Raw genomic sequence first — 18,477 nt, forward strand, 5'->3', positions numbered from 1 at the left:
TACGATTCACCTAGTGATATCCACGTCTACTTCTTAAGCTCTTCCCAATATTTTTAGTTTTTATTTTAAGCTTTTCAAAGGCACACTTTCAGGCTAGATTATTGCAAAACGAAGGCAGTTCCTGATCGCCGCCCTTGTCAAATTTATATTATTTACTTAGGAATCTGAATACAAACAGATTTCTATAAAATGGATACCTATTAAACTTGGTGGTATTAACAAATCGTGTAAGAGGATGTGCATCTGTAGGTACATACAGTTACTCGTATTCGTACACTATAATGGTGGTTCTTATAATGGTCTTACAGGTAAATCACCATTATAGTGTACGAGTACGAGTGGGAGTAACTGTATGTTTCAAGAATCCGATTTACTTAGACCTACATGGTCACAGAGTTGGATCATTCTTTTATCGACCTCGAGTCATGCCAAAACGAATATTACGAATTCAAACTACCGAGATGGGTCATCGTTCAAAGTTAATGACAATCGTTTGTATTAACGAGTAATTATTGTTTACTATTTTCTAAATTACCGACTAATAAATTTCTTTCGCGGCGCCCTCGGGAATCATGTTTACCATTAAACGTCTTCTTGCACCCTATTGTACTATTATCCATTCTCATTAGTCCTTTGGTTCGAATTATACTTCCTTCTTTCGCCTATTCAACATTTAACGTATAGTCAAAGCTGATATATAATCAGGTTCGAGGCTCTGGTCGCGCAATGAAGCGCTTAATAATCTTAATAGGATATCGTACAATACTCGGCTCATTACGATGTATTAGATCGTTCCTTCTGCCTTCTGGGAAGTCATAAAGATACCGACGGTGCACGTAACGTCCAGTCGACCGACAATAATTTCAATAATTCACAATCGTTGCCCACGCTGGCGCTTAGATGATGGAATAATCGACGTATCGAGAGCCTAACGATTCTGAATGCCCGTTGCCAGCTCGAGCATTAATCTATCGATCGGTATCTTCGCTAATCGCATGGATCCTTCGACGCGGATTCGAGAATTTAAAGGAGACGATAAATTTGAAAACAGTAATATGAATTTTGCGTTTGCTCGTTTCGATGACGCGTTAGACATTCGTTGCTTTAGCACTGTCGATTGTTTGAAAACAAATCAACAAGGAAGTCGAATCTTTGAAAAATTTTGCTGGTAATTATTAGACAACGTAATGATCTAACAAAAAGAACATTACAATTGAATTATGGAATTCATGATCTTTGATTACAACGACTTTAACTGCTTCTCTCGTTCGTTGATCACGTTTTGCCCAATTATGGCCTGAAATTTGTCAACTTTAGTCCGGGAGTTTCCGCGTATTGTGTCGTACCCGCGATCGTCTCGAAGAATTCGAACGATTCGTGTTCGTCTTCGTGGTTGGACGGTGTTTGGCGTCATCGCGATACGAGAAAATATTCGTACGCTCCTCGAAACGGACCGAAGAGCGTGGCGTTTTTGTCCGACGGAACGACGAGCTCGGGTTCGATCGGAAATTAATGATCGCAGAAACAGCGTGCCGCGGAAGAAGGATTTGCAGTTTATTGCTCGACGCAGAAACCCGGCGAACTGGTCGAGATTGCGGGGCATGTGGGCACCTCTATTGCGTGCGTATACATTCGGGGTGACAGATTTACGAGTGAAATCGGTGTAGCTCAAGCTGCTTTAACGAAGCCGCCTGATGTCATTAGGCAGCTTCTCGCCAGAGCTTCGATACATTCCTACGAATCGATTCAAACTCGAATCAAACAGTCTAATTCTCCGCGAAACGCATCGTCCCGATTACTACGAACCACGATTCCGCGTAAAAGAATCGCGATACTCGAGGGAAGTCTTTAAGGAATGGCACGAGGCACAATTTTTACTCTGCTAGTGGATATGACGAGAATACTTCATAGTAACATTTATTTTCAACATCCTACGAAATTCACAAATATCATCGAGTTCAACCTGCTTTCTTAATGCAAAAAAAGAACTATTTCTTCGAACGTAGTTGTCGAACTCTGTTTGTCGACATCTTAATAGAAAAAGATGTTTTAGTTATTTAAATTTTTTTGCACCCAAAGTGCTGTTGTGGATTTATTTGAAACAATACTGCATTGGGTTGCCGGGTAACTGGTGCAAAATTCTAGCGTTGTCTTGACGCGAGAGAAGAGAATTGATCATTGTCTCGACGATTTGGAAGTTCAGCGAGAGCCTAAGCGAGAAATTCCGGAACTTAAATTGCAGATCAGCCGACCATCAAGGAGGCCACGAGCAACATAGTCGACGGCATCAATCTGGACGACATGAAAGAGTTCGCGAAGGCGTTCAAGATCCATAGACTGCAGCTGGGTTTGACGCAGACTCAGGTTGGTCAGTCCCTGAGCGCGGAGGAGGGCCCAGCTTATAGCCAAAGTGCCATATGCAGGTGAGTGTTCGCACTCTTGCCGTGTCCACTTTTCTCTTTTTGTCACAAAATTGAAACGGACGTCGCTGATGAGAATTTGAAACTAAAGACGACAGGCTACGACAGAGTGCCAGATCACTGGAAATGGCGTGGAAACGCATTGATCGTTTCACGTTTTGACAGATAATAAACGTACGCTTATCAGGCCGCGAGTGAATCGATGATCTTCGGTGAAGTAATTGTTAACGGAGATTCCATGAACGCCTCTAAAACGAAGCGTCGAATCATCCCATTCTCGAGTTATCCCGATTAGTTTGTCTCTTTTTTGCATAGTTTGTTGATCGTGTCGAGAAGCAACACTCTTCGAGCAAAAGCATTCCGACAGAACGTCACTGAACTTTCACGTGACTGTTCTCCATGAGAATCGTGTAACGTAACCCGCCACGATGGTTCCTAAAATGAAAGTCTGAACGACGTGCTTTTTTGTACCAATGTTCTGAGAGAGAGAGAAAAAAAAGAATATAAAACGAAAGGAACCACCGTGGCAACGCCGGTGGCAAGCAGAAACGATGTTTCTACATCCTAGAATTCTTATTGTAACGACTAATTTAAGCATTGGTGATTGTTCCCCAGTGCCCTGGCTACCCAGATGTACGCTGCCTCGCAGATTGCCTCTCAGCAGCAAGTTACGTACGTTCACCCCTCATGCTACTTAATTCACCTAAAAATCTAAAACTTTTTAAAATCCTCTGGAAGTATAGCAGTTATACCCAAGTATGTGAATCCGAACACTATAGTCGTCGTGTGTATCGTCATCATGCGGCGTGCGGTGACCGACGATCGGTGATTAACGAAAACGATGACACCCCCGGATGTCGAACGAATAATTATTGCCTTTGATACGACCAAAAGGAATGCGCACACACATCCGATTTCTTTGTTACGGTTTCTATGTCCAATGTCTGTTGGCCACCTCGTTCTTTTCTTCCTCTCGTCCTAGAAACAGCCAACATTTTACCCGATCCGTACCACGGGCCATATTTGGGTATAGCTGCAAGTACTCTCGTTAATTCCTAACTCCGTTTTTTGGAAAAGAAATGCGAAAGGAGCACTTTTTTGAAAGTTAACGAGCTATTTCTTCGAGCCAGGGCATTGGCAAACTTGGGCATGATGTCGCCAACGCGCGAAACACCGAGACACACCGCAACTTCGACCGTCCGTCGAGTGTTTCCGTTCGTTTTCAGTGTCGATCACTTTCCACGGTGATTAAATTCGTTTGCGCTCTTACGAATATTAGCGTTGGCAACATCATACACGGTATCACCAAAACCTTTAAGCATGCACGCATTGTCAATGTCCTGTTTTTGAGTCAATGCATGCCTCTTAGTGCTCCTTTAGTCGAACGAAAACGTAAAGACGAACTTTTGCCAAGTGTTCCTTTGTAACTTTAACTACGTTCTACGGCATGTCTATTCCCAAACTTATAGTGCTTCTTGAGAAGAATTAATATTTAGAATATTAATAAATTTCCAACGATTCGTTGCTGTCTTACGAAGCTTGAAGCACCGTAGTGGATGTCTTTACGTGTATGGCGCGAAAACTTTTCTTTTCCTACGAGTTTCATCCCCACGTGATATCCGAGGTCAAGAACCATAACTTGTTGTTGGCTTTAGATTCGAAAAGTTGGACATCACGCCAAAGAGCGCGCAAAAAATAAAACCGGTCCTCGAGAGGTGGATGAAAGAGGCTCAAGAGAGGTGAGTCACATTTTTATTATCTGAATTTTCCATTAAAATTCTCTTAATTTGCGCTCACGGAAACGTATATATTATCAAACGATAGTAAATAATTTTGTACGATCGTTAGCTACCCCCTAAAATCATTAAATCGAATCAACTGTGTCTAATCGTTGTCATTTTCGATTAGAAGATACACCGATCGAAAGGAAGAACCCAAAATTCAAAATCACAATGATCATTTTTCTTGAGAGATTTGTTACTTGGTGCACTTATGTATCACGTAAAGAAACTACGCATAGTTATTTCGTCAATATATTTTTTTTTTTTTAAATAAATTCCATTCAGTTTACAAACTCATACTAACGTTTCCTGATATTTATTCGTATATATGGTATTTCCCAAGGTTCCAATTTCTAGTATTGTCTTTCACTTCCTTGATGACAGATTCACATATTATAGCTAATTGATCTATTCGTGCTAAGAAAATTGTTTCTCAATTGTTGAATCTTTAAGAAGCAGATCAATTTTGTCATACGTTTATTTAGCAAGCGGCGCGTTGAACTTTGCCGCTCCTTGGAAGAATTCGAAATGTTTGCGAAAATGATAGAAAACATTTGTGAAATCGAGAGAAAAAGGCGGTCCTCGGGATCGTCGATTGGCGATTTAACGCGGCGTTTCGTGCAACGCGATTATATTCCGCAATCGTCCAACAGGATCTCAAGCGGTGTCCGAGAGCGTGTGAACGCGTGCGTGCTAATTGGTAATTCGCTAATTGAATCCGCCTGATTAATTGCAGATCCGCGTCTAATAAATACGCGGAATGTTAATTAGAATGGGGGAAACCGTTACTGGGATCGCGGCGGTCGTGCTCGCGCCGCTTACAGGTACCGCCGGTTTTATTCGTGTCGCGAAAGAAGTCGCCTATCGGCTTCCTCCCCGAGGTATCGGTTTCGCCTCGTGCACGGAACGCACGCACACCAGGAGGCCCTCAATTTTCTCAGAACGGCGTATCAGGATCTGTAATTAGCGAAACTCAAACTTTGATTCATCCTTAGGCCGGGGTCGCTGATACCAACCGTCTCATAACGAACGGTAATCGCCATTCGATTTATCAAGGTTCTGCAGCGACTTACACATTGTCGTCTACGCTCTGAATGGTTGAACACGATTATATTTCATTAATTCCCCCATTCCAGATTTCAATTAAAAACCTATTGATTATGCTACCTTTGTACAGTGAAAATACTGTAGCTATTTAAAAAATTCACTGAGCAGAACCGACGATCATTTGCATCGACTCCCAGTACAGAAAACTTGACCCTCTTCGCGTGCATTTTGTTACACTTTCCTCGGAACTTTGAAGTGTACCATTATAGGGTCAGAAATACAATATTTTTTTAACCCGAGGAAACGAATAAATACTCGAATAAAAATTAAAAACCTTGATTTATTGAATTTTATTCGATTCGAAAGACTAGTTTGCTTCCTTTTACTGCATGTTGAATAACACGAAAAATATTGAGTCTCTGACCCAAATTTTGTCGATGAAACTTCGGCTATGAAACGGTGCAACTTGCCATAACGATTTTATAATATAACTTTAACGCTCGAGCTGCTTTAAACAGTGTACGAGGTAAACTAGTACAGAGATTGGTTTTTATCCGAACTGGCCTACCTTCGGAGAATTTGTATGTCTTTTCCGCGTGTTTAAACGATCACTGCTTATCACTGCGTATTCAAATTATCAGTAAACAGGGATTATGCATTCCGATTTCTTTTAAAGCCTGTAGTAAGCAGCGAGCCTGAGATCGTACACGGAACGCTATCTGTAAATCGGTTAATTATAATGAAATCTAATGGACAATCTTCCGTTATGATAACGGAAGTCAACGTATGGGCAATTCGAACTTGTGAAAGATGGCAGCACCGCGCTATGCTCGACGAATTATTGCCTGATTAGCTTCCTTTATGACTTTTTGAAAGTAATGTGACCCAAACAGGCAGGAATCTATATAAAAAAAATACCGAATCGTACATCACGGCCGAGAATAATTTAAACAAACGGATAGCCGCCGCGAGAACAAGACTTTCTAGCGAGGAATTTAAAAATTCTGACGTTTCTTGCGGCATACTTTAATAAACGAATAATTTCCTAGCTATTAAATACGACATTTCGGTTGTATAATAAAGAAAAATTCACAAGACTCACGGAAGCAGTTAATATTATTCTTTAACAGCGGACGAAACTCTCTTGCGAATCTGGGTTAAATTTTCCTTTCTTTTTACGTAATTTGCGCGCGGTACGTGCACGGGATCCAACGATTTCTCTAACAGAAAATGTGTAAATTAATGTTTATCGCATCGGCGAACGATTAATTATGTATTCAGATTTATATTTGTACCGCTAAACGATACTCATTTAATTGGTGGCACGGTCTAAGAGCGTAGATCGCGTGAATTTTACGAGCCGCCGATGCCTAACACGGTTTATGGTTTCGATTTCACCGGCCGGCTCCGTTTTATCGCCGGCAAAAGCGCGGAAAGTATATAACTATGTATGGAAAAAACATATATAGGGTAGCGTATCGACGTACGCAGCATGTATCCCGACCGTGAACCGGATGATTCGATGACAGGAGCACGCGGTCATTTCTCTTTCCGCGGCCGAGCCGGTAACAATGACCCATTCCGCATTCCCGCGGCGCAGCATCAACAGATTTTCCCAAAACGAACAAAATGATTTGTTGACTGTACATTAACACCTTCGCTTCGGAACGGCGTATCATCAAGGCAATATTATTGCTCGAAACGGTCCCGTTTAAATGATTCGTTCCTTGATAACGCGCTCGCTTCGACCGAGAGCGAAAGTTTGTTCGCTCTTTTCCCTCTTCTTCGCTGTCACGAATATATAAACACGCGTCACCTTTCACATCAAACGATATTTCAGGAAATCAAGCGTCAATGGGTTACAATTATCCCGCGATTCTAATAGCTCCAACAAATACGTCCATTGTAATTACCAAAACGATATTTTTCATTATCCTTCTCAGAGAAACTTTTTATTAACCCTTTGCACTCTACTGGCGCTGCTATGGCGACAAACATAACACGTACCATAGCTCGATCGAAGTTCCATTTATGATACAAAGTGAATTTAGAAAATATACAGGGTATTCGACCACCTCTCGGGAAAATTTTAATAAGACGAAAGTCAAGAATACCAATTTGTCGATGGAGTACCGTACTGAATTTTTATCTCGAAAATACGCAGGATTTCGGGGGCAGGTCTATTCACCAAAAATTATTGTAATTGACCCCCGCAACCGAAAATAATTTTTCCAAAACGATTTGAAATTTTTGTTTCCGCCGAAAAATTTCACACATTCTCGAATTTTTTTTTCGAAAGTGAGTAGGATTTCGGGGGTATGTGTATTCACCCAAAGTGATTGTAATTGCCCCCCGTAACTGAAACTAATTTTTCCAGAACGTTTTGAAACAATTTTTTTCGCCGAAAAATTTAAGCACCCGCCCTAATTTTTTTCTCGAAAGTGGGTAGGATTCCCCCAAAATGATTGTAATTGATTTCCGCAACCAAAAATAATTTTTCAGAATGGTTTGAAGCCTCAGGCAAGAAATTGATATTCTTGATTTTCGTCTTATTTTGACCTCTAGAATCTTCCATTCAAATTTTTCCCAGGAGTGGCCGAACACCCTGTATATAAAATTTAAATTATATGTATGTGTTCATGTACATGTTTGTGGAGAGAAGACAATTTTTGTGTTTTTAGAAATCACATCACAAAATCTAATTTGGTATTGCTAATCGTTCATATTAGTAAATATTCTCGGAGTGCGAAGGGTTAATGTTTAATCCCGTGTAACATCTGTTAGAAACGTAACTACCCTGTTACGCGGGAGCTGGCACGTTTCAGACATTGCAAAATTATTTTCACGAATTCAGAGTTAATCTCAGGCAAGAATCGAGAGTTTTTTGAGCAGGGATGAAAGTGGTACTCGGAACAAGAAGAAGCTCGTTCCCCCGAGGCTGGCGTGCAAATAAAGGGAAGAGTTTTTTTGCAACACGATCGCAGTAAAGTCGCAGGAGTATCATTTCGGGGCATTAGGCTCGGTTTTCGATTGATCCCCCGGTGGTCGATCGTCTCCCTCCGATTATCTGGTAAAAATTCGTTGGCGAATTCAAAGAAATGCCTCGTACCCCGAAGGAAGCCTCGACGTGGAAGGATTACAAGCCGACGCGGCGGACGCGTAAACCGACTAACTATTATCCGGCCGACTCGATGACGGTTAAGCGCGGTCATTTCTCTTTCCACGAGCGGAGCCAGCAACAATGACCCATCCCGCATTCTCGCGGCGTAGAGCTAAGCGCGACCGTGCCGGCCGCGTCCGGGAAAAATGAAAGCGGCTAGTTTATGCGGTGCACGTGCACGATTTATCTGCCGAGTAATTAAACTGTGGACTAATTAAAATCAGGTTTCTGATGTACCCCTCCTGCCTGCTCGCCCCCACCCTCCTTCCCCCTCCCCTAACCGCCGACATCGCCTCGCTCTTGCCCACGATTCCTGTCGTTTCTTCTCCCTCCCCCCTCTTCCCACCTCTTCTTACTTTTACTCTCACACCCACGCGTTCTCGTAAACGATAATACTTGTGATTCCATCGTACACTCAAGCCAGGATCTCCGGCTTTGCTCTCTCTCTTTCTCTTTCTCTTTCTCTCTCTATATGTGTCCCCTCTTCCTGTATCGCTCTATCTCTGTCTCTGTGAATGTGCTCTCTCTTTGACTCTACGTTCTCTGGTCTTACTCGTCTACCCCTAATTCCGCGTGTCTCTTCATAGCTGTTCCTGGCTCTCCGCTTTATACCATGTCTTAACACTAGGTTTACCGTAACCCATCAACGTGAAAGTCACAGAACTCGTGGATATGATTTTTAGCAATTTGTCAATATCCATGAACCTCGTATATAATGGTCATTTAATACCATATCTGGTTCCCTCGATCTCCTGATTCTATCTGACTCTCCCTGACTCTCTCCGATTCCACTCGTCTCCCTCCTTGCTATCAATTTATGGGTTTCCCTGATTCAATCAGTCAGTCGTTGCCCTTCCTAGGTCTACTTGTCGCTACCTGTCTCTCGATAGTATTAACCATTACTCCAGGTTCCCCTTGGACTTTCCTTGCTTCTATCTTCCACTTCCTGCCCCTCCCTCCGGTTGAAACTGTTTGGACCTTCCTCGTTCTTTCACCGTACTTGTTATTTTCTATCTTTTATTCCTCCTTCATCCTCAATTCTACACATCATTTCGTTTGGAGACGCCACACAATCTCTCTACAGACTTAATCCCCACTTACTTAAACTGTTTCTCGTTCGATGTCTCTTTCTAGCTTTCCCTATTACTATCTTCCACTCCTCGTCCCAGTTCTTTTTCCCATAGTTTCTTCGTAGTCAATACACTTTACATCATTCTACCCAAATTCTTCTGTTCCCTGGTTCCACCTTTTATTCCTCAGGTTCTATATTTCTCTACGTGCCTCACACAATCTATAGATTTCATCTTCACTTACTAGGCTTGTCTTTCATTCATCATCCCTTTCTCTATTTCTATCTTCCCCCTTTTATCCTCGATTCTACCTGGTTTGCTACCGTATGGAAATTCTACCTGCCTCACACAATATCTCTATAGATCTAATGCTCAGGCTAACTCTGTCTTTCGCTCATTGTCTCTCCGTAGTTCTACGCGTCACACTCTGTCTCTCTGTAGTTCTATCTGTCACGCCCTGTCCGTCCGTAGTTCTGCCTCCCGCTGTCCCTTCCTCATTTTACTCGACACTCCCTGGCTCCTTCTCTTTGACGCGTCTCCACCTAACGCGACACCTGAAAATAAGTGGCCCAAGTACCGTATTCATGCAATCATGAACGCTTCTCCGTTCTCGCTCGATAGTCGTGAATCGTGAAATCCAATCGGAAACTCGAAATTCCGTCCCGTAAAACGGGTGTTCGAGACAAATGTCATCAGCCTCCCAACGCTACGAATATCCATCCATCCATCTTCCCATGTTTTCCCTTTTCATCGTCGACGATTGCGTCTTTAACAAGTTCCGCGATCGGTCCCTACGCTCGCCATTCTCTTATTGAACTCGCGCACGTGTTTAGGCGTGCTCGTTTAATGCCAGCCGTAAGGAGTTTCTAATAAATATTCGATTAGCTGATTTATTCCGTTGATCCCGCCAGGGGGATTTAGAGGAAATAGTTGTGGCCGGCGTGACGAAACGAGTCGTTCGAGTGACTAAGCGTACTTAGTAAATCGTACGCGGTCACTTGAGCAATTCGTTTTCAAAGCGGTCGTATAAGAGTTCCATATTCTGTTTCCCGGGCGTGCAGAGAGTATCGGGGCAGAGGCTGGTTCTTCCTTGCCTCGGTCGTGTTTAATTCCTCTCTTTTTACCTGCACTCTCGCCCTCCCATTTCGCCGCGCGAACTTCGCGAATTAAACCTCACGAACACGTTTAGCGGCGTCCTTATTCGCCGTTAACCGTGTCCGACCCCTTCTCTCCTTTCGTTTGGCTTCTCACCTATGCGTGTATACGTTGCTCGAACCTAACCCTCCGCGCGCGTTCGGTTCCGTTTCCCTCCTTCCACCGCCCTGTCCTACGGCTTTTCTCACCTGTTCCGCAACGCACACGATACGATAGCGTTTTCTTTTTAGGCCGCCGGTTTATTAAGCTTATCGAGAACGCGGCCCGCAGTTAATCGACACAAAGGAAACGGTTGCGATATTTATAATCGCTCTCGAGGTATCCGGCGCGATTTAAATTCTACGTTCGCGTGTCTTCTATCGTTTAACACCGTGCAGGACCAATTTTTATGGTATTTATAGGACCGCAAAAATCATTATTATCAAGAAAAAATTCTTGTTTAGCATATCGTAGGAATTGCATGGATTAAGTCAACGAAAGGAGAATTTGATTCAATTTAAATCAAACTTATTATTTATTATAATCGCTCTCAAGGTATTCAACGAGATTTAAATTCTACGTTCGCGTGTTTTCTATCGTTTAACACCGTGCAGGACCAATTTTTATGGTATTTATAGGACCGCAAAAATCATTATTATCAAGAAAAAATTCTTGTTTAGCATATCGTAGGAATTGCATGGATTAAGTCAACGAAAGGTGAATTTGATTCAATTTAAATCAAACTTATTATTTATTATAATCGCTCTCAAGGTATTCAACGAGATTTAAATTCTACGTTCGCGTGTTTTCTATCGTTTAACACCGTGCAGGACCAATTTTTATGGTATTTATAGAAATGCAAAAATCTTCTTGTTTAGCATATATGTTCAATATTTATTTGCTAAATAATTAGAACAGAGTTTCGACCCAAGTATGTATTTAATTAATGTAGTTTTACAAAACGAAAATGCTGTTCTTAGCTTGGCGGTTTTCTGCTAACTGAGGTTGAGGCTCGGAAAAATATAAGAGACGCTCAGGGGGTGCAATAAGCGATTGTCCTCCTTAGGTAGTAGTGACCTTTGCAAGGGGACTGCACCAATGGATACAAATTTCCATTGAAAATACAGGCATGCAATGATTATTCTCAACAATATTGTAGGAATTGCATGGTTAAGTCAAGGAAAAGGGAATTTGATTCAATTTAAATGAAACTTATTATTTTTAGTATCGTCAATATTACTTTTGTTTTATAGAAATGTTCTGCATCCAGATTTCTAATTCCATTTCCTTGACGATAGATACGTGTATACTATAGCGTTACTAATTGGTCCATTCGTGCGGAAGGTTAAATTTATCCCCTAAGAGGAGCAACTCTGTGACTGTTCTAGGAAGTTTAATTTCTTAACAAGATGTTTCGGGAGAATATCACGTTGTCTGCACTTGAAAGGATAGTTAAGCTCAGAATTTGTGGCATCAAACTTTCTTTAGCCTCGCGTTTCTAGAAAACTACGATTATTCGAAAGTTATGCTGTCTATTGCCCATCGTTTCGCTGCAAAGATATAAAAATACAATTTTTTATAAACGAAAAAGAAAAGAAAGAATTTCACTGTCAAAGATTGTAAAATAATATTCAAACGAGGCTTCTTTAACCCCTTCCCGTACAATGACGAGTCTGACTCGATACAATTTCTTAACGTCAACACATTTTTACATTCACGAGGTATTCGTAAAACAAATCTATTCTTTTTCGTGACCATTCCTAGTACGAACAAATTTAAGCAAAATTAAATAGTATACGTATGAAAAGATATTCGAAATTAAGTCGTACGTCAAGGGATTAACTAGAGTTATTAAAACTAGTCTTTTATAATTTCTGTTGGTATGTTTTCACAAAAAGTACATCGGAGTGTATTTTTGCCCAAACTATCTGTTGCATTCGCAAAAATCTCTTAACATTTTACAATAAAAATTTACTTCCGCCGACCCTTAAGTTTCGCAATACCACCCCCCTTTTGGCAGTTACGATTCTCGTTTCGGAGTATTCCGGGGGATCAATTTTAAAAATATGGCGAAAACGAATGTTTAATCGCGAACTACTCGGTCCACCCTCTCTCCTCGTTCCCCGAGTTTCGTTCCACCCCTGTCTAACCCACCCCACGTTCGGAGTCATCGGTTCTTCGCGCTCGCCCGGTTCTCCATTAGCATATTGTTTTCGCGGATTCGACGAAATATCACCGCGCGATGCTAATGGCTCGGCCTGCACTTTTTTCGGCGGGGCTCGACAGTTGGTCATACGGAGTTAAATTAAAAACATAAATCCCACAGCGGCATCTACCCGAGCCGCCCCCGCGTCGGGACGCCGGCGACCCTTCCCCCGGCTCTCGGCCCTCCCTCCGTCCGCGCTCGACTCGTTTACCCGCGATTCCCGGCGGAAGTTCTCCTGTTTACGGTCACGAGGTTTTTTCGAACCGCCGCGACGCTTCGATCGCTAATTTCATTTGCGAGCCCGACGCCGGACGTCGCGATGCTCTCCTGCGCCGCGTTCGGAAAAGTTCGCCGACGAGAGGGTAGCGCCAATCAGTCGGGAAGGGAACGTCTCGTAAACAACGCCCCGTTTCTGTTTAGCGTGTCTCGTAACCATCCTCGATATTACACGATTTTCCCAATAAGAGCGATAGAATTTTCAATCTTCACAGCCGCCATATTTGCTATTCGTTTGTTCGAGCCGCGTGCTTTATGACTACACTCACGATTATTGAAATTTATTATCGAAATTCTTCGTCAGGAATCAACCAATCATTCGATGGAAAAATTCGAAGCCAGTAATGGGAGCTGGGAATAAAATATTGCGTTAGAGATTCCACGACGTTCTAAAAAATTATACACCTCGGATTTCTAAAGAAATTTTGGATTGTTCTTGATATATTTTTCGGTAGTTTTCGTTTTCGAGAGAAGGACTAGATAGCAGGCAGTTCGGTCAGCGACCGGTCGAGATGAATGTCGAGATTGAGGGTGGTCTCCCGCGGCGAACACTTCTGTTTACGATGTTCCGGTTCCAGTTTCGCGACGCTTCGATGCGGAGAAAGTTTGCCTAGTTAACAGACGACCGACAGGCGTGTTTTGTTTTAATATTTGATCAGAGCATGATCGGGAGGGGCGTATTTGCGCCCAGCGTGAGATGGAAATTGAGTTTTCGCGACGAAGTCGCTGGACGTGATCCGATTTATGTCTTTTTGGAAGGCGGGAAAACCGTTGATCGAGCCGCGAAATATTGTTGACGACACGTCGGTTCGTTGCTAATTGTAGTTTTCGTTGAACGAAGTAAAGCATAAAGTAAATGTTTCGATGCTTGATCATTTAATGCCGGATTCGCGTATGAACGTCCGAAATAACAACTTTTTACGTAGAAAGCGAAAGATGATTGTTTTTACTTGCAAAGAAGAATTTAATTTCCACTATTCAAAACACACGAGACAAATGAATTTAAAAATTGAAACTTAGGAAAGCGATTTTCTCCCTGTTGTCGTTTCGAAAATAAATAGTAACTTTAAAACATCTTTAGACAACTCCAACAAAATGTATCTGTTTAAAAAGAATTAAACTTTATACACGAACGGTACAATGTACATAGTGTCGCATATTTCTGGCTTTGAAACAATTACAAGACTATCACCGATGTCAGATAGATGTTCGATGTACGTGATACATAGTGATTCAGGATAGAGTTGTATTAACCTCTTCAGGTACGATTTTTTTTTTTATATAATCTGTAATGAAAATTTTGGTCTATTTATTATTGACAGTGACTATAATTATAAAAAACTAAACGTCCAGATATGTGGCCAAGGGCGTGAAGAGGTTAAGAATAAACTGTTAGTCCTATTAGAATGATATAATCGAAAATGAACGATCGTTGTTGGAACGTTTCTTGCGCTTTTTCTTAGATTGATTTGATTTATCAAAGCAATGAGAGAGCAAGTCTGGTCGAACCTGAGCGGAAACAGTGTGTCTGATTACAGGTACAAAAGGGGGGTGAATCATCTGACGGAATTCATCGGGGTGGAACCCAGCAAGAAGCGAAAACGACGAACTTCGTTCACTCCGCAGGCTCTGGAAATGCTAAATAATCACTTCGATAGAAATACTCATCCAAACGGTAACGTTTCTTCTTACGTTTACATAACGGCGTGTGCTGCATGGCGACGCGAGCAACCGGCGAACAAAAGTTTTTGCTTCGATCGATTCGATGATACGCTGCTTGTCGAATATAAAGGAAAGAAATTAGCACGGAACGAACATCCGGTTTAAATATATTTAATTCGCGAGCGAACGCGATACTCGAATTAGTTGCAGAACCGGTTGAGTTAAGTTTATCGAATACGTCAAATTAATTCGAGCCTGTACGCGTTTCTTTATTTATGCGATATTATGTTGATAATTTGAACGATCAACCTGCTCTAAAGAATTCAAACAAAAAACAATCGTTTGCATGTACTGTATCACTCTTCGTGAACATCACTGTTCCGATATTTAATGCGAATAGATAGATAAGAGCAATTTTGTACCAAATAGAATAGAATAGGAGATTTGAAGTCATTAATTTTGGTAATTTCGTTTGATTTACAGGTAACGAAATCACGGCTTTAGCGCATCGGCTCGGATACGACAGGGAAGTGATAAGGATTTGGTTCTGCAATAAGAGGCAGTCTCTGAAGAACACCCTGCGAACGTTGTCGAACCAATGAGAAAGGAAGGCTTTAAGAACTCAATCGTACGATGCACGGAAAGATCCCAACGAGATTTAGATTACGATGGACGCGTTTCTTACATCAGTCTTTCCTCGCGGATTATGCCCGTTGAAGGAGCCCGAGTCTCAGTGTCGTATTATTAAAAATGTTACGACGAATCGGCCGCGTACAAGGGAACACTTTAAAAATTCAGGCTTCTCAGCGAGTGCCGGGCTTGAATTTTTAAAAACGCGCACCGACTGGCCGTCGATGTAAAAGATCATTGTGATTTGCAGGCGTATACGAGATCTATCTGTAAATAATTTTAATCTACGAATATGTGATGTACAGGAGTCGAGCGACGGGTATTGATAATTCTGTCTCGTCATCGTGGGCTCGTTCGATGTTTGATCGCATCGAAAATCATCGAGTCCGAACGTTTTATCGACGATAGGTAGCACAGGTTATCGTTTTATCAACGACAGGCTATATAGGTTACCGTTTTACTGACGGTTGATAAAGAACCGACGTTACGACTACGTCCCGACAGACGGTACACGATGCATTACCAGCGGACCGTAAAACAGAACTTTTAATTTCGCCAATTCGCGAAAGTACTCGTTTCGAAAGAGCCTGTCGCGTGTTACCGTTTTGATATTCGACGGGAATTGTCGGTTTTATGAGCCGTGACGCGTGTAACGAAACGTTAATCGGACAGTAATTATCACGCTCGCGCCTCGACTCGCAAACATAGGATAAGTAATTCCGCAAGTAATCGCACAGATAATACTAGTTCGTAAAACAATTGAAAAGCTTCCAGCTACTGAGAATCGTCTGTCAATGGAGACGAAGCACAAACGAGGATCGTACGAAAAGTATGATGATATTGACAGAACGATGCTTTTCGTCCGAGAATGCATCCAGAACTAAGGAATCCACAGGATGGACAGTGGTCCTTTGCCCACGATAAAAAGAACATAGTTGAAGCAACGAGATACAACAGTATCGACGCTATACCATCACGTTCACCATGCCATATACAAGGATACAATTCAGTTGTCCACGAAATAGCAACGGAAATGTTTTACAGTACCGCCGATATCGTTTATGACGATTGTCCAATTTAGTTCTGTTCTTCACCGAAAACAAAAAAAACAAGTTACAAAAAACGACCATTTTCTTACGGGGTTTCGTTAGACTGTTTCAACAATATTGTTCTCTGGGTGTGCTCGTCTGTAAATTACGCGTGTATTTAGAGATCGACCTAACAAAAAGCGAATGGGGGAGAAAAATGGGAACTTGAAATCTGTAGCGAAAGAAAAATTAACGCAATAACGTCTTTGAAAGTATACTGCGATCGATCGTAAGGATCCTCCCGATGCTCCTAAAATTGTATTCGAACCAGAAAGAAAGAGACGTGAAAGACGATCGAGGTATCTGCAGGATAGGGGAAAAAAATGAAACACTAGTCCGTAATAATCTGCCATATACGAGGTATACCTATTAAACATTTACATGCCCGCTGATGATCGAATCGAGATTTTCCAACGTAACGCGTCCCGTCTATCGTGGGGGAGTGTGCAACCGAATTAATTAAAGATTCAATTTTTCCTTTAGCTGGAACCGAACGATTCCGCTTCCAATTAAAGTGGAGATTGAATACCGAGCATTCAGATAGTTCTGAATCGTCTTTGCTTGTTCTTTGGGGACTAATGGGTTGCTTAATGTGGTTTTCATACGCTTCCGTTTCACCACAGTCTGGACAGGATCAATTGCTTGCAAAGGGCTATCCCCACCACGTCGAATGACCGCGCCCTCCGATACCACCTAACCAGCAAACTTATGCTCTATATTTTTCGTTCAGCGGGGCAAGATTCGTAAGGGCGGAAGCGACATTGAGCAACCAGTTGAATTCGACACGTCTATTACGAGGGATTTCATTTGAATCACTGCCTTCTCATGGTAATTTTCGAGGCAAACCGAAATCATCGGTACAAATTGTACGCTATAAATGCGAGTTGGCGCTCGCGTATTGCGTATAACGACCATAACATTAATTCGGTTGGGAACTCGCCGCGCCAGGACGCGGATAAATTCGCGCCTATGAATCGTGCGAACGTTCCGCGGCAACGTTGATCGATTTTATCACGCGATTCGAGGCGTGAATCGAAACGCGCGAAAAGACGCCCGGTGGACGGGACGCGAAACGGCCAGGGACGAGTTCCACAATTCCGCGAACAAATTCCCTATTTGATGATATAATCATGTACTCCCCGGTAATCGATAGTGATAAATAGCGTTTCATTGAATGCGTTCCGCTTATGTGAGAAGTTCTTTCTTTCACGCGTCTAACTGGAAGTAAATAGTCGTTTAAATAGCGCGCCACCGACGTTCTCTCGGACATTTTCCTTCTTGTGTAATAAACGATACTCTAGGCGACACCCATCTTTCATAACGATACGACGATTTCTTCGATATCGAAAACTCGAGTAAATAATTAGCACCTATGACTGTGCGTATAAAACGTAAAAAAAAAAAGAAAAAAAAAACATAACAGTATGTACTATCCGATACTACCCTTCCCATTGTAATGAGCTAAATCATTACGCGATAACTGCAGCCGAGACGGAATCGACTGACCGATCGAAGCCATCGATTCGCGTTTGACGCGTCTCATGGCGGGGGTGAAGCAACCCTCGACGGCCAATCGAGTTCGCCACCGACATTATTAACCACGAGATCCTTACCGAAACGTAGCTAGGAGCGCGAGGGTAGCGTGTACATATTAAGGAGACACCTAGGGAGTGTAATATTAAATAAAAAAAAAAAAAACTACTAATACTTTTAATATCGTATAGCTATGGAATAGCTGAACGACGATTCATGGAAAGAAAATTTACATGCTTAAAAAAAAAAAAAATAAATTTCTAAGGGTAAAGACACGCCGTACTTTAAGGTATATATTTTACTCTTACTGTTACGATACGATACGAGCAAAGTGATCTGTTCCTAACGAAGCACACAAAGAAAGAGATATAAACAAAGCGAACAAACTGAAATGAATTAACAGAACAAAAAGAAAATGTGGATAGATGGAGACACAGTGTTGTATCATACGAGCGAATAAGGTGACACGA

At 42.0% G+C, this 18,477-nt stretch overlaps 1 protein-coding gene across 6 annotated transcripts in view; it reads left to right on the forward strand.

The window, feature by feature from the left end:
- Positions 1–18,467, forward strand: part of LOC122401033 (POU domain, class 6, transcription factor 1) — a 223,554-nt gene extending 205,087 nt beyond the window's left edge. For 3 of the 6 annotated variants that reach the window (XM_043402896.1, XM_043402897.1, XM_043402899.1), the window contains exons 9-13: positions 2,243–2,423; positions 3,036–3,092; positions 4,076–4,159; positions 14,618–14,769; positions 15,240–18,467. In XM_043402896.1, coding sequence (XP_043258831.1) covers positions 2,243–2,423; positions 3,036–3,092; positions 4,076–4,159; positions 14,618–14,769; positions 15,240–15,358 — 593 coding nt within the window. In that variant the 3' untranslated portion in view covers positions 15,359–18,467. The remainder of the gene's footprint in view (positions 1–2,242; positions 2,424–3,035; positions 3,093–4,075; positions 4,160–14,617; positions 14,770–15,239) is intronic. The other 3 variants (XM_043402898.1, XM_043402900.1, XM_043402901.1) reach the window with 2 other exon arrangements.
- Positions 18,468–18,477: the final 10 nt, after the last annotated feature.

The sequence above is a fragment of the Colletes gigas genome, unplaced genomic scaffold (assembly GCF_013123115.1).
Source record: "Colletes gigas isolate AHSC1104 unplaced genomic scaffold, ASM1312311v1 Colletes_gigas_Sc00021, whole genome shotgun sequence".
Lineage (NCBI taxonomy): Eukaryota > Metazoa > Arthropoda > Insecta > Hymenoptera > Colletidae > Colletes > Colletes gigas.